Genomic DNA, 13,995 nt, shown 5'->3' with positions numbered 1-13,995 from the left:
TGGGGACCAATTGGGCAGGGTTCTTCATCCTACCTCCACCTGAGCAGCTTTGATTATCTTTTCGTTCCACTACTTACTAGTTGTGAGATCTTGGACAAGTTGCTTGACCTGTGTATCTCAGTTTTCTCCTGTGTAAAGTGGGCATAATGACAGAACCTGCCTCATAGAGTTGCGGTGATACTCAAATGAGTCAATAAATGTAAAGTGGTTAGGAGAGTACCTGACATTATCAGGTATGGTAAGCAGCATAATGGCCCTCCAAAAGATGTCCCTTCCTAATTCCCTGGAACCTGTGAATGTTATTTTAGGTGGCAAAAGAGACTTAGCGGTGCAATTAAAGACCTTGAGGCGGTGAGATTATCCTGGGTTATCATGGTGGACCTATTGTAATCATGGTGATCCTTAAAAGAGTAAGAGAAGGAGATGTGATGACAGAAGCAGAGGTCGGAGTGATGTGAGTGGTGGCGGGGCGCCAAGAGCCGAGGAATGTGGGCATCCTCTAGGAGCTGGAAGAGGCAAGGAAATGGATTCTCCCCTAGATCCCCCAGAAGGAATACAGCCCCGAGAGACCCATTTTGGACTTCTGACCTCCAGAAATATAAAATAATAAATTTGTATTGTTTTAGGCCACTCAGTTTGTGGTAGTTCCTTACAGCAGCAATAGGAAACTAATACAGACATGTTAGCTGTTTTTTCTGTTCTCACTGTAAATAAGATTTTTCTCTGAACAAAGGGATGTGTGGCCAAAGACAGTTTGAAAACCAGGAGGCTGGGTGATCGCCAGCCTGCACGTCTCATCTGGCAGCCTGCTGCGGCAGGTCCTCTCTCTGTACGCAGGCCCTGGGCCAAGAAGACTGTCTGTGTTTGCTGAGTGTGTGCAGTGCAGCTGAAGTCTGGAATAACGCGGGGGTGAAGGTTGAGTGGTGGTGTCCAACGTGGACCTGCCTGTGGATTCTCTGCAGTGCCCAGGGCACTCCCTTCTTAAGTGTTCTTCATGATGAGTTGGTCACTTTGATCAACAGTTATCTGGTTGTCTGTCATGTATCACACTGGGTCTGGAGTCCAGGTTTATGCATTTGTTTTGAGGCATCTGCATCTTTGGGGACTCAGCTTGTGTTCCTTTACCCCATGCATTTGTCAATTCAGGTCAATCTAGTGACTTAGATGGTGTTTATTCTCTGATTAAGAAGAACTCACTACCCAGCCACTCCGGTTGGGCTGGAATCGGAGAGTTAGGGCCAGGAGGGCCTTGACCTAGCAGTCACAGAGACCGTGCTGGGCCTTGAGCTGCTCCTAGAAGAGCTTGTGATGTGGCCTTCAGGCCTCTACTAGCCCAGTAATGCATTTGGGGCTTGGGAGACATTCGCACCACTTAAAAAATCTATCAAGTGAGTTATTTTCTTGCTTTTTTGACTGGTACAGAGAGGCCGGAATGCTACTCTTGTACATAGCGCTGCTGCCATTTCTGTAAATCTGGAAACCACGAAGGAAAATGAGAAGCCAGTCCACAGTGCTGGAGGAATTTTGTTTCACTTCCAAGTTCCTTGGATTAACATCAGCATTATTTCCTTGGTATGAATCTGACGTGAAAGATATTAAGTTCTTAAGAGTCTGTACCCTGTTCTTCTCTAAATAAAACACAGAAGAATTTGGGGACTTGTTTTGATGGGCAGGATGGGGAGCAGAGCTTCCCCTGGCAGAGTCTTTGCATATTTGATAATCTAGTGATTTGGGTCTCACCATGCCAAGGAATGTGAGCTTCTAAGTGCAATTTTGCCTATTTGGAAAAAGAGTTTAGAATCCAATATGGTTGGTGAAGAATCCTGAGCTTCACATTTAGTGAGTGAGAAAGGTACATTTATTTGCTGTTTCATTTTTCTTTTCGAGCCCGGAATTAGAGAGCATGCCACATTTCCTCAGGTATACCACTTAGTGCTTTGGTGGGGCCGCAAGTTCCAGGAGAGAGTTACAACCTTATTCGCAGGGCCGGGCTTGTAACTTCAGGGCCTCTCATGTACCCAGAAGGCTGTTCAGCAGTGAAGTAGACCAATCCGATTAGAGAGGTTTCACACCCTTCCTAGTGCCTGTATGCATCTAATAGTTCATGATCCTCACTGAAGACTGTTCATAGGTGGCTGTGCTGTAAGAAAGAATTTTCTCATTTGTCAAACCATCAAGGGTGACCAGGGGCAATTCCGGCCAGTGTCCGGAGGTTCTCTGAACCTGGATTTAAACTGTGGTTGGATCTCTCCACGTGGTGTGCTGCTTCTCAAACTCAGCAGGTCTCAAATACAACTGCTCACCTCTCAAGCTGCTCCTAACCCTGGGAAGAGTTTTAGTGCCTGTGTTTTTCTCTCCCATTGGTCTGCAGATCGAAGACCTAAAAGTCTTACTCTGGGAGACTCTGAAGTGGCAAGTTTATTTGAAAGTGTGCAGATCACTTCAGTTCTTTTAAGTTAGCTGTGGCATTTTGTGCACACACAGGCTTGGCATTATCCATCAATATATGCCAGCCTTGTGTGGAGAAAAAGGAACCCTCCTGCACTGTTGGTGGGAGTGTAAATTGATACAGCCACTATGGAGAACAGTATGGAGGTTCCTTAAAAAAACTAAAAATAGAACTACCATAGGACCCAGCAATCCCACTACTGGGCATATACCCTGAGAAAACCATAATTCAAAGAGAGTCATGTACCACAGTGTTCACTGCAGCACTATTTACAATAGCCAGGACATGGAAGCAACCTAAGTGTCCATCGACAGATGAATGGATAAAGAAGATGTGGCACATATATACAATGGAATATTACTCAGCCATAAAAAGGAACGAAATTGAGTTCTTTGTAATGAGGTGGATGAACCTAGGGTCTGTCATACAGTGAAGTAAGTCAGAAAGAGAAAAACAAATAGTGTATGCTTAACGCACATATATGGAATCTAAAAAAATGGTACTGAAGAACCTAGTGGCAGGGCAGGAATAAAGACACAGACGTAGAGAATGGACTTGAGGACACAGTGGGGGAAGGGGAAGCTTGGACGAAGTGAGAGAGGGGCATGGACATATATACACTACCAAATGTAAACTAGATAGCTAGTGGGAAGCAGCTGCATCACACAGGGAGATCAGCTCGGTGCTTTGTGACCACTTAGAGGGGTGGGATAGGGAGGGTGGGAGGGAGATGCACAAGGGAAGGGATATGGGGATATAGCTATACTTACAGCTGATTCACTTTGTTGTACAGCAGAAACTAACAGAACGTTATAAAGCAATTATACTCCCATAAAGATATTAAAAAAAAAATAAATATGTGCCAGCCGTGAAGGTGTTTCAGGAGAGCATGTTAATTTACAGTGTTCAGGAATTAGCATGCAGGAGAGGATTGGGGGCATGGAGGCACACATACGTGAATTTTTCATTTAGAGTTCTGCATTAGAGCCATTAAGATAATAGTTGAGATCTGTGCACGGGCCCTGGGAATAATGTTAAATCTCCTGAAAGTCAGAATGATGTGATGCAAAGGACGTTGGTAGAAGCTTGAGAAACCGAGTTGAGCCTTTGCCTCCAGGACATAATACCAGCAGTCTAAAGAGGTCTGTGACCTTGATCAAGTCACTAATCTATCGCTGAATCTACTTAACCCATTTGTAAAATAAGGTAATGTCAACACCTACCCTGCAGGCTGGTTATAAGGAATAAATGAAATAATATCTGTAAGTCCATTAACAGAGTAGGCACTGAATAAAGGTAGTCCTATCTAGTGGGCCCTTCACCATCTTCCCCTAGTAGAGGAGTGCTGCCAGCCTTTGTAACTTAGACTGTTTGAGTTTCACGTGTGATGATAAACCATTATCTTTCGCACAAAGCATCTTTGTGCTTTTTTAATGGACTGTACTAAATGTAGTAAACTGTCTTATGATTTTATGTTATGTTTGGAAAGGCAGAAGATATCTATAAAAGTATAAACTACATGAGAATAAATTAAAAATGTACTACATAACGAACAGGTGATAAAGTTATGATTTTTAAATGGAACTGGAGTTTGGTGTGGTCCAATTTTTAAACAATAAAAATTTTGCATAATGAATTCTAATAACACCAGAAAAGTCAACAGAGAGAAAAAAATGATTATATTCTAAAATAAAGACTTGATGTAACTACAGTACCTAGCACAGAGGTAAGAGGGAAAAGCATGCTATTTACATAGGGAGAAATATATCATATTAGCTGTGCAAACGAACCCAAATTCAGTCTACTATTATAAACATTTTCAACTAATGAGATTAGGAATTATGAAATACGTGTTGAAAAACAGATGCATTTAAATTTTAGCTTTCTGGAGAGTATCCTGCCTGATCATAAGAAAGCATGGTCTTTAAGATATCCTTTGACCTGGTAATTTTTTAAAAAATAAATTTATTTATTTATTTTTTATGTATCTGTTTTTGGCTGCATTGGGTCTTCGTTGCTGCACGCGGGCTTTCTCTAGTTGCGGTGAGCGGGGGCTACTCTTCGTTGTGGTGCGCAGGCTTCTCATTGCGGTGGCTTCTCTTGTTGCGGAGCACGGGCTCTAGCCACGTGGGCTTCAGTAGTTGTGACACGCGGTCTCAGTATTTGTGGCTCGTGGGCTCTAGAGCGCAGGCTCAGTAGTTGTGGCTCCGCGGCATGTGGGATCTTCCCAGACCAGGGCTCGAGCCCGTGTCCTCTGCATTGGCAGGTGGATTCTTAACCACTGCACCACCAGGGAAGTCCCTGATCTGGTAATTTTGGATAAAATACTCAAAGGAAACGGCTCCAGAGGGGAAAAATAGAATTTATACCAGTATTTATAGTTATATGTATATAATAAACACATTTGTATATTATTTATATATAATATATAATATTTATAAATAAGTACATATAGACATACACATATAAACACACATACACACATATATACACGTATACACACACACAAACAGAACCAATTACATGCCCCTTTTAAGAATTGGCAGAGCAAACATTAGCAAAATGGAATAAAGTTATTAGAAATGATAATAAGCCCACACGCTTAATATTTGGAAAGAGCTGCATGAAATAAATTCAAAAAGAAAAACCCTGTGTGGTCTTTGTTTCAGAGATGCAGGGAAGCACAAGGTTGTCGGCTGCTGTCTCAGGGGCTGGATATTCTGCAGCAGAATAGATAACCTGGAGGAAATACTGACTAAATAAGGCAGTTTCAGGTGATCAGTGCTATGAAGAAGATTAAGCACCGTGGAATCGAGAAGAATTTAGGGCAGAGGGGTGATGCTCTTTTGGGGATGATGGTACGAGGGGGAGGGTTCTGTGAAGGAGCCAGCCAGGTGAAGGTGGGGCCGGGGAAGGAGCACTTCCAGGGGTGGGGCAGCACTTTGGAGCCTGTCAGTGCCCTTCTGGAATGAGTTGGGCATGTGTGAACCAAGAGCAAGCCAGTGTGGCCAGATCGTAGGGAATAATGGTAGGTTTCCTGGATTACAACAGAATAGTTAACTTGGGAGTGACCCCAATAGCCAGGCTTTACTTTTTTATGTTTAAAAAATTTTTATTGTTTAGTCATGAAATTATGGTGAAAGTACAGAAGTATATGAACCAAGCGTATGTTTTAAAGAAGAATGATAAAGCAAGTATCCGTAGACTCACCACTAGGTTATGAACTAAAATACCTTTAATCCCCTTGTAGCTGTCTGACTGTCCCCCTCCCTTGCTTCTAATGGTAAACATCGTGTGACTTTTGAGATAATGACTTACTTGCTGTTCTGTAATTTTGTGACCTATATGTGCAATCCAAACATAGGGTTTAGTGTAGCTTGCTTTGAACTTTATATGAAAGAGCCATACTGTGTGTATTCTTTCATGACTTGCTTCTTTCTCTCCAAATTGTGTGGTTAAGCTGAGTTGATACATAAATTTATTGTTATTTTTACTTTATAACGTATGAATATAGTATAATTTAGTCATTTGTTGGTTGTTGATTGGTATTTGCTTTTCCAGTGTTTGGCTATTGCTGTGGTCAGTTCTGCTATAGAAAGTACATGTCTGTAAGTACACGTGTGCAAAAGTTTATCTTGGGAATTTACCTAGAAGGTCAATTTGGAGTTGTAGGATATCATCAAACTTACTAGAAAATGCCAAAGTACTTAAAAGGGAATTATACCAGTTTTTACCCTCGCTGGCAGTATATGAGAATTTTTGTTGCTCGACATACCCCAGCTCTTGAGGTTGCCAGACTTAATTAATTTTTGCCAATCTCATGAGTGTATTGAGGTATGTTGAGGTTTTCTTTTCACTTTTATAATCACTAATGAGTTTTGAGCACCGTTTCATGTGGTTCGGGGCCATTTGGATTTCCTTTACTTCCTTCCGTGAAGGGCCTTTTCAGGTGTTTTGCCTCATTTTTTATTGGCCTTTCTGCCTTACCTCAGTGATTCATAGCTGTTATTTGTACCTTTGGGGTGTGTGCTTTTCTTCACTCTTTTTATGTCTTTAAAATTTTAATGCAGTCAAATTTTTTGATCTTTCTATATTAGTCTGTTTATTGCTTTGTAACAAATCACCCCCACCTCTAGTGGCCTAAACAGCAGCCATTTATTTATTTCAGTTTGGACTCAGCTCACTGGGCAGTATGGTCTCATCTGGACTGCCTCCTGCATGGCGGGAAGCTCTGCTTCTGAGGGTGAGATGTCTGACCGATGGGGCAATAGGTAGGGGGCCTGGGCGACATGTCTTTCATCACCCAGCAGGCTAGTGTGGGCTTGATCACGTGGATGCCAGAGGCTTCCAAGGGAGTGGAGCGTGGCTGTGCAAAGGTTCTAGAGCTAGAGGCTCCGAATTAGCACAGTGTCACTTCCACCACGTTCTTTGGCCGCAAGACCAGCCCGGATTCAAGGAGTGGGAAAATAGACGCTACCTTTTACCCGAGGAGTTGCAGAGTCCCATTGAAAAGAGAAGCTCCTACAAAGGAGGGGTGGAGAATTCTGACCATGCTTGCAATCCATCACATTTTACATTATGGTTTTGCTTTTCTTCTCTACTCCAAGGGTAAGAAATGACAATCCTGTATCATCTTCTAAAAGGTTTCTGGTTTAGCTTTGGAAGAATGAAGTTTCAAAAACTGTGACAGTGGAGGATGTTGCTAATGGGGGAAGATATGCGTGTGTCCGGGCAGGGAGTCTAGGGGAAATCTCTGTACCTTGTGCCCAGCTTTGCTGTGAACCTAAAACTACTCCAAAATAGAGTCTGTTAAGAAAAATTAAAACATGAAACCAGACAGCAGCTGAAAGAGCTGGTGAGCATGATTAGAAAGTTTAAGAAGTGAGAGGAAGCAGCTTGTCGAGGAGGGCATTGGGGAACCATTGTACTTAATGATTGGAGGTCAAGAGTTGGTTAAAAAAAAAAAAAAGAGCATTTTCCAATGTAAAAATAATTTTTTGCTTTCATTCCTTGTCTGTTAGCTATAATACAGCGACTAAAAAAGAGAAGATTGCTGCTCCTACTATCTTACCAACGTATTCAGAACAGCCCTCAGAATTTATATTGTGTGTTTCGCTTTTGTTCCTATTTTTTTTTTTGCGTGAATACTCTTATCGGCAATTATGGATTGTGTTGTTTTTTTTTTTTTCAACTTTTCAGTTTGCTTGACGTGAAGTTTTACTTTAACACAATCTGTCAGTATTCATTGTAGTGAGCCAGGATCCATACAGGGTGCAGGAATCGGGGAGTAGCTTCTTTGAAAGTGCTTTAGACCAGAGGCAGAATTGTACCCTGGTGAGGGCATGGGTTTTGGACAAATGGCTCTGGAATAGATCAAACCTTTGCTGATGTAGTACCTGTGTGACTTTGTGCCAGTTATTTAACATCTCGGAGCTTTGGCACTCCATGGTAAAATAGAGATAATCTTTATTTTATATATCTCTCGAGTATTGAGTGAAGTTAAAAATACACCTATTCTCTAGCATGGTGCATGGCCCATAAAATAACTGTTAGCCTGTTGTAGAAGTAGGGTTTTCCACTATTTTCTATGACTCGACAATGGAAAAAAAAAAAAACGAGGACCTGTAGGTCTTTTGCAGAATGAATTCTTTCTGCCACTTAAGCGTGGCCTTTGGTTTCCCTTCCTGCTGCTGTTTTCTATGAACACTCTTTGAATCCTCTGGCTTTCTCTGGCTGGAGTTGGACCATCAGTTAAGGGCATCTGGTTTGCTGACTTTGAGCTTTGAGACCCTTAATATTTGAAACGCTGGCAGCCAGCTGGATCTCATCCAGCCGTGGGAGATACTATCAGGTGTGTGTGCTCCTAATCATAGCCGGAACTTTTGCGTCCGGGAAGTTCTGACCTGAGTGAGTAGAGAAAGGGAAAGTGCTTCCGGGAACAATATATATATTTCTCCCGCACCTGCTCCATCCCAGAGCATTAGCATAGAAGACAAGCCACCAGAGAGTGCCCAGGTGGGATGATGGGCCCCTTGGCCGAGGAGTTGGGTTGTGTCTCCTCACAGCTCACGTGGAGGAGAGCTCTACAGCTCTGCCATCTGAGGAGGAATCAATTCCTGCTAAGCCTTGACCTGAAACAAGGACCCAAGTAATCACTCCCTCTTTCTTTCCAGGTCTTTCGGCAGCCCAGCGGAAGTTTGCTCATTCACTCAGAGACTTCAAATTTGAGTTTATCGGCGATGCAGAGACTGATGATGAACGCTGCATAGGTGCGTAAAGACCGGGTTTTGGTTGGCTTTCCTTTGCTTTGGCCATGAAATAATCATTCCTTTCTTCTTACAGATGCTTCGTTACGTGAATTTTCTAATTTTTTGAAGAATCTGGAAGAACAGAGAGAAATTATGGTGAGTGGTGGGGTGTAAAATAACAAGTCCATCTTTAAGTGGGGGGGGGGGAATCTGGGTTTAGAAGCTGGTTCTGGTAGAAGTTTTGGTGCATTTGTCTGTGGATGAATAGTGCACAGTAATGGAAAGATCCCCGGATGAGGTTTGGGGAGCCTGGATTTCTAGTTCCCAGTGGTGCCGACCATGGTGACGATCTTGGATAAGTTGCTGGACCTCTAGACCAAGGCCCTGAGTCTTCATCTGTAAAATACTGCGTTGAAGTATATCAATGCTTTTTAGATTTTTGTTAGCCCTGGAGCAGTTGCATTTAAATCGAGTCTCATGCAGAATCTTAATATGTTAAGAAGACGAAAGCAGAAAATCTTATGGAGAGGACAGCAGAGCACAGTTGGAGCTTGCCTCAGTCTTCTGTGGATTTCTAGGCTGTGTGGAGAGGAAGAGAGCTCGAACCTGGAAGTCTTTAAAATCCCGCTTTGCTTTGAGATACATGATCACAGTAGTAGTTAATAATAGCTACCCTCTGTTGAGTGCTCTCCATGTGCCGGATGCTATGCTGAGTGCATTGAGTAGATCTTATTTAACATGAGTTTTGAGGGTATTGAATAATGTCTACCCACCTTTCTTAAAACTTTGTATTTCTCTCCTGATACTCATTCATTCAACAAAGATTTACAGCAGAATCGCCATTGGATTATGACACACTATCTATTTTTCACCAGTTTTTTCAGGTTTAAAAAAAAATGGCCATCTATTTTTTCTATGTTCTCGAGAATGAGTACTACCTAGAATTATGTTGAAGTGTACGTGTATGAGGGGGTTCAGATGTGGTGGTAATAATATTGACTATGGCAGCTAAGATAATTAACCTTTACTCTGTGCCTGGTACTGGTCTAAGCTGTTTACCTATGATTAAGTCATTTAATTCTCACATCAGCCTTATGAAATAGACTCTGTGATTGCCCCCTAATTGACAAATGAGGAAATGGAGGTGCAGCACCTTGCCCAGGATCGCATGGCAGCTGAGGGGTGGAGCCCAGTCAGGCCACAACCAGACACCCTGGACCACCTGCCAGCGTGGCCAGCTTCCTAGATGTTGCTGCAATCTGGCTGGTGGCTGGTGGGGATTTCTAGCTGGTAGAATTGGAGTAGGAGAAGAAGTAGGAGGAACGCACTGATTTTTGACTTAAGCGTGACAGAGACCTATGGCCTCTAAAAGCTCTAGTGTAATTCGTACTGCACCCTAAATTCTGAGATGATGTGTGCCTATTGTAAATACCGAAGTGGGCACGTGAAGGTACTGTGCTCCCACTGGGTTTTTTCTGGCACAAACTGACATACGTAACCCTTATTCATGTGTTCGTGTAGTCACAGATTTTTCAGCTGTTTAGAGCAGTCTAAATGTGAGAGTGGATAACAGCAGTGCCATGAAGTCACCCTTCTATTGCATGAAGTGGGTGTGGACGTGTGGGTGGTAAAAGTGTTCTTAGTTTATGTTAATAGTATCAACTTTCTGTTCTCAATCCTCTTTGATATTTAGTTGTATTTTCCTGGGATCCTGAGCATTCAGCAAATATGTATTTGATCTCCTTTTACGTTTCAGTTACTGTTTAGAATCTGAGCACATAGCCACAAACAAAGCAAAGTCCCTGCCCTCACGGGGGTTACATTTTGGAAAGGGGAGGTGATAAATGAACAAATATATAACACATTGTCAAGTAGCAATAAGTGCTACAAAATGAAATTGAGGGAATTCCCTGGTGGTCCAGTGGTTAGGACTCTGGGCTCTCACTGCTGAGGGCCCAAGTTCAATCCCTGATCCGGCAGCTAAGAGCCCACAAGCCGTGTGGCATGGCCAAAAAAAAAAAATAGAAATTGAGAAGAGCAAGGAGCCAGGGCACCATTACATCTAGAGTGGCGAGGGAAGGAAGGCCTTTCCAGTGGAGAACTATGAAGGCATCCTGGTATCTGGGGGAAGAGAGTTTCAGGCAGTGTGGTGCTGGAGTTTAGCTCTACAGAAACAGAGTGATATTCTATAGTTGGCCCTCTGTATCCACGGATTCTGCCTCTGCAGATCAAAAATATTTGAAAAAAATTCCAGAAAGTTCCAAAAAGCAAAACTTGAATTTACCACATGCTGACAACTCTTTACCTAGCATTTGCATTGTGTTCACAACTATTTACATAGTATTTTCATTGTACAGGCATACCTTGTTTTTTTTTTTTTTAAGTTTTTTAAAAACAATTTATTTTTGGCTGTGTTGGGTCTTCGTAGCTGCACGCACACTTTCTCTGGTTGCGGTGAGCAGGGGGCTACTCTTCGTCGTGGTGCGCGGGCTTCTCATTGTGGTGGCTTCTCTTACTGCGGAGCATGGGCTCTAGGCGCATGGGCTTCAGTAGTTGTGGCTCGCGGGCTCTAGAGCGTGGGCTCAGTAGTTGTGGCGCATGGGCTTAGTTGCTCTGCGACATGTGGGATCTTCCCGGACCAGGGCTCGAACCCGTGTCCCCTGCATTGGCAGGCGGATTCTTAACCACTGCACCACCAGGGAAGCCCCCATACCTTGTTTTATTGCACTTCGCTTTATTGTGCTTTGCAGATGCTGTGTTATTCGTATATTGAAGGTTTGTGGCAACCCTGTGTCAAGCAAGTCTTCAGGCACCATTTTTCCAATAGCATTTGCTCACTTTTTTGTCTTTGTCACATTTTGGTAGTTCTTGTTATAGTTCAAACTTTGTCGTTATTATTATTATATTTGTTAATAATCACTGGTCTGTGATCAGTGATCTTTAATGGTACTATGGCAAAGAAATCACAACTCACTGAAGGCTCAGATGATGGTTTGCATTTTTTAACAATAAAGTATTTTTTTAAGTTAAGGTATGTATGTTGTTTTTTAAAGACATAATGCTATTATTGCATACTTAATGAATCACAGCATAGTGAAAACATAACTTGTATATACTGGGAAATCACAAAATACGTGTGACTCGCTTTACTGCGACATTCACGTTATTGCAGTGATCTGGAATTGAACCTGCAATATCTCTGAGGTCTGTCTGCCTGTATTACATATTGTAAATCATCTAGAGATGATTTAAAGTATATAGGAGGGTATGCATAGGTTATACGCAAATACCATGCCATTTTATATAAGGGACTTCAGCATCCTTGGATTTTGGTGTCCATGGGGATCCTGGAACAGTCCCCACTGGATACTGAGGGACGACTGTATTTCCTTTTTTTGTTCCTCGAGATGAGTTGGCTGGAATGTGGTCTTAGCTCCAGGCTGTCTGATAAAGAAAGCATGGTTCTCAGAGCTGTTGTTAACTGACCTATTGATTTAATCTTCAGCTATGATGGGGGTTGATGGGGTCTCTGTCTTAGGCAGAATGAGGGTGACAGGGCTGGGTTTCCAGTGCTGGGTAGAAGTAGGAATAGGATGTTGTCTGTATAAGGCCACGAACCTCAGAAAGGAATGGGACAGCATGTTACAACCCATTTGTGGGAATGGCAGTTCCTGCCAGATAGCAGGAAACTATCCAAAAGGCAGAAAGCAGTGGAGGGCAGTTACTACCAACCACAGAATTAACAGGACACCTAATGCTTTTAAAAAAATTATTAGTTTAACTTTTTAGTTTGGAAAATTTTGAGCATGCGCAAACAAAAAGGAAAATATAATTAAACTACACGTGCTCAGTATCCGCCTTTGATAACCATTGCCACACAACCAGTCTCGTTTCTCCTGTACTCCTCACTACCCTACTCTCATTGTTTTGACAGAAAGCCCAGTATTACATCGTTTCATCCATAAATACTTCAGTATATAACTCTCAAAGATAACTCTCTTTATGAACCAAAATATACTTGTCACACCTAAAAACAAATAATAATAATTCCTTGAGATTACAAAGAATTAGACCATATTCATTTTTTTCCCCTGATATTCATTTACATTTTGTTTCCTCCCCATACCTGTGTCCTGTAACAGTTGGTTTGAATCTGGATCCAAATACATTGCATTTGACTGATAAGTTTCTAAGTCCCATTTAATCTATAGGTTTTTCTTTCTCCCTTTTCCCCTTGACAGGAATTCCTGATACTCTTCCATTCATTTTAAAAGACCTTTAAAATAGCACTCTTCTTGAGATATCATTGAGTTATAATAATAAAATGAATAATAATGAAAGTGAAAAAAAAGGGCATTTAACCCATATTGACGTTATTTGGGTGTTTCTGTCTAACCTTGGTAGTCAGTGATCACTTTTTTTTTTTTAAGCGATGAAAATTGCGTGGCATCATTATGGCTACTTTTGGTTCATTAAATAGCTTTGAACACTTAGTAGACAACAAATCTTTGATGATTTCCTTGACACCAGCCTGAAACTTTTTTTTTGTGGCTGCATTGGGTCTTCGTTGCTGTGTGCGGGCTTTCTCTAGTTGCCGCGAGAGGGGGCTTCTCTTAGTTGCGGTGCGCGGGCTTCTCATTGCGGTGGCTTCTCTTTGTTGAGGAGAACAGGCTCTAGGCACGCGGGCTTCAGTAGTTATGGCCCACGGGCTCAGTAGTTGTGGCACACGGGCTCAGTAGTTGTGGCTCATGGGCTCTAGAGTGTAGGCTCAGTAGTTGTGGTGCACGGGCTTAGTTGCTCCGTGGCATGTGGGATCTTCCCGGACCAGGGCTCGAACCCGTGTCCCCTGCATTGCAGGCGGATCCTTAACCACTGCGCCACCAGGGAAGTCCCCAGCCTGAAACTTTTGCATAAGAAAAGAGAGCTCCCTCAAGAAGTGTCCAGTGTGGCCCTGGAGAGTAAGTGGTAAAAAGTGAATTAAAATATGTTATACTAAGTGCTGAACAAAAGTATAGGGTGTGGTTGCCTGGAGAGGGGAGCAGCTAAGCCTGTGCTGGTTGGGAAAGGCTTTGTGAAAGAAGCAGTATTTGAACTGGAGTTTTGTGGGGCAGAGACGTGGCTTGTGGGGGGGGGTCTTTGTATAGTTTAACAAGCTCATACCCACCAACACAGGGACAAGGAGATAAGGAAGGCCTTTCAGGAGCTAAAGTGGATGCCAGTGCTTTCTGAGAACTTTGAAAAACTCGTGTTTTCCTTAAAATTGTCACAGAGTAGCAGCATGTTAAAAGCCACATATTA

At 42.5% G+C, this 13,995-nt stretch overlaps 1 protein-coding gene across 4 annotated transcripts in view; it reads left to right on the top strand.

Annotated features, from left to right (window-relative positions):
* The window catches only part of ARHGAP10 (Rho GTPase activating protein 10), a 322,216-nt gene that overhangs the window by 73,481 nt on the left and 234,740 nt on the right, over positions 1-13,995 (top strand). For all 4 annotated transcript variants that reach the window (XM_061191611.1, XM_061191609.1, XM_061191608.1 and 1 more), the window contains exons 2-3: positions 8,623-8,718; positions 8,792-8,853. In XM_061191611.1, the coding sequence (XP_061047594.1) occupies positions 8,623-8,718; positions 8,792-8,853 (158 nt within the window). The remainder of the gene's footprint in view (positions 1-8,622; positions 8,719-8,791; positions 8,854-13,995) is intronic.

Source organism: Eubalaena glacialis, chromosome 5 (genome assembly GCF_028564815.1).
Source record: "Eubalaena glacialis isolate mEubGla1 chromosome 5, mEubGla1.1.hap2.+ XY, whole genome shotgun sequence".
Classification (NCBI taxonomy): Eukaryota; Metazoa; Chordata; class Mammalia; order Artiodactyla; family Balaenidae; genus Eubalaena; species Eubalaena glacialis.
The sequence above is the reverse complement of the archived record's forward strand: the minus strand, read 5'-3'. Positions and strand labels throughout refer to the sequence as shown.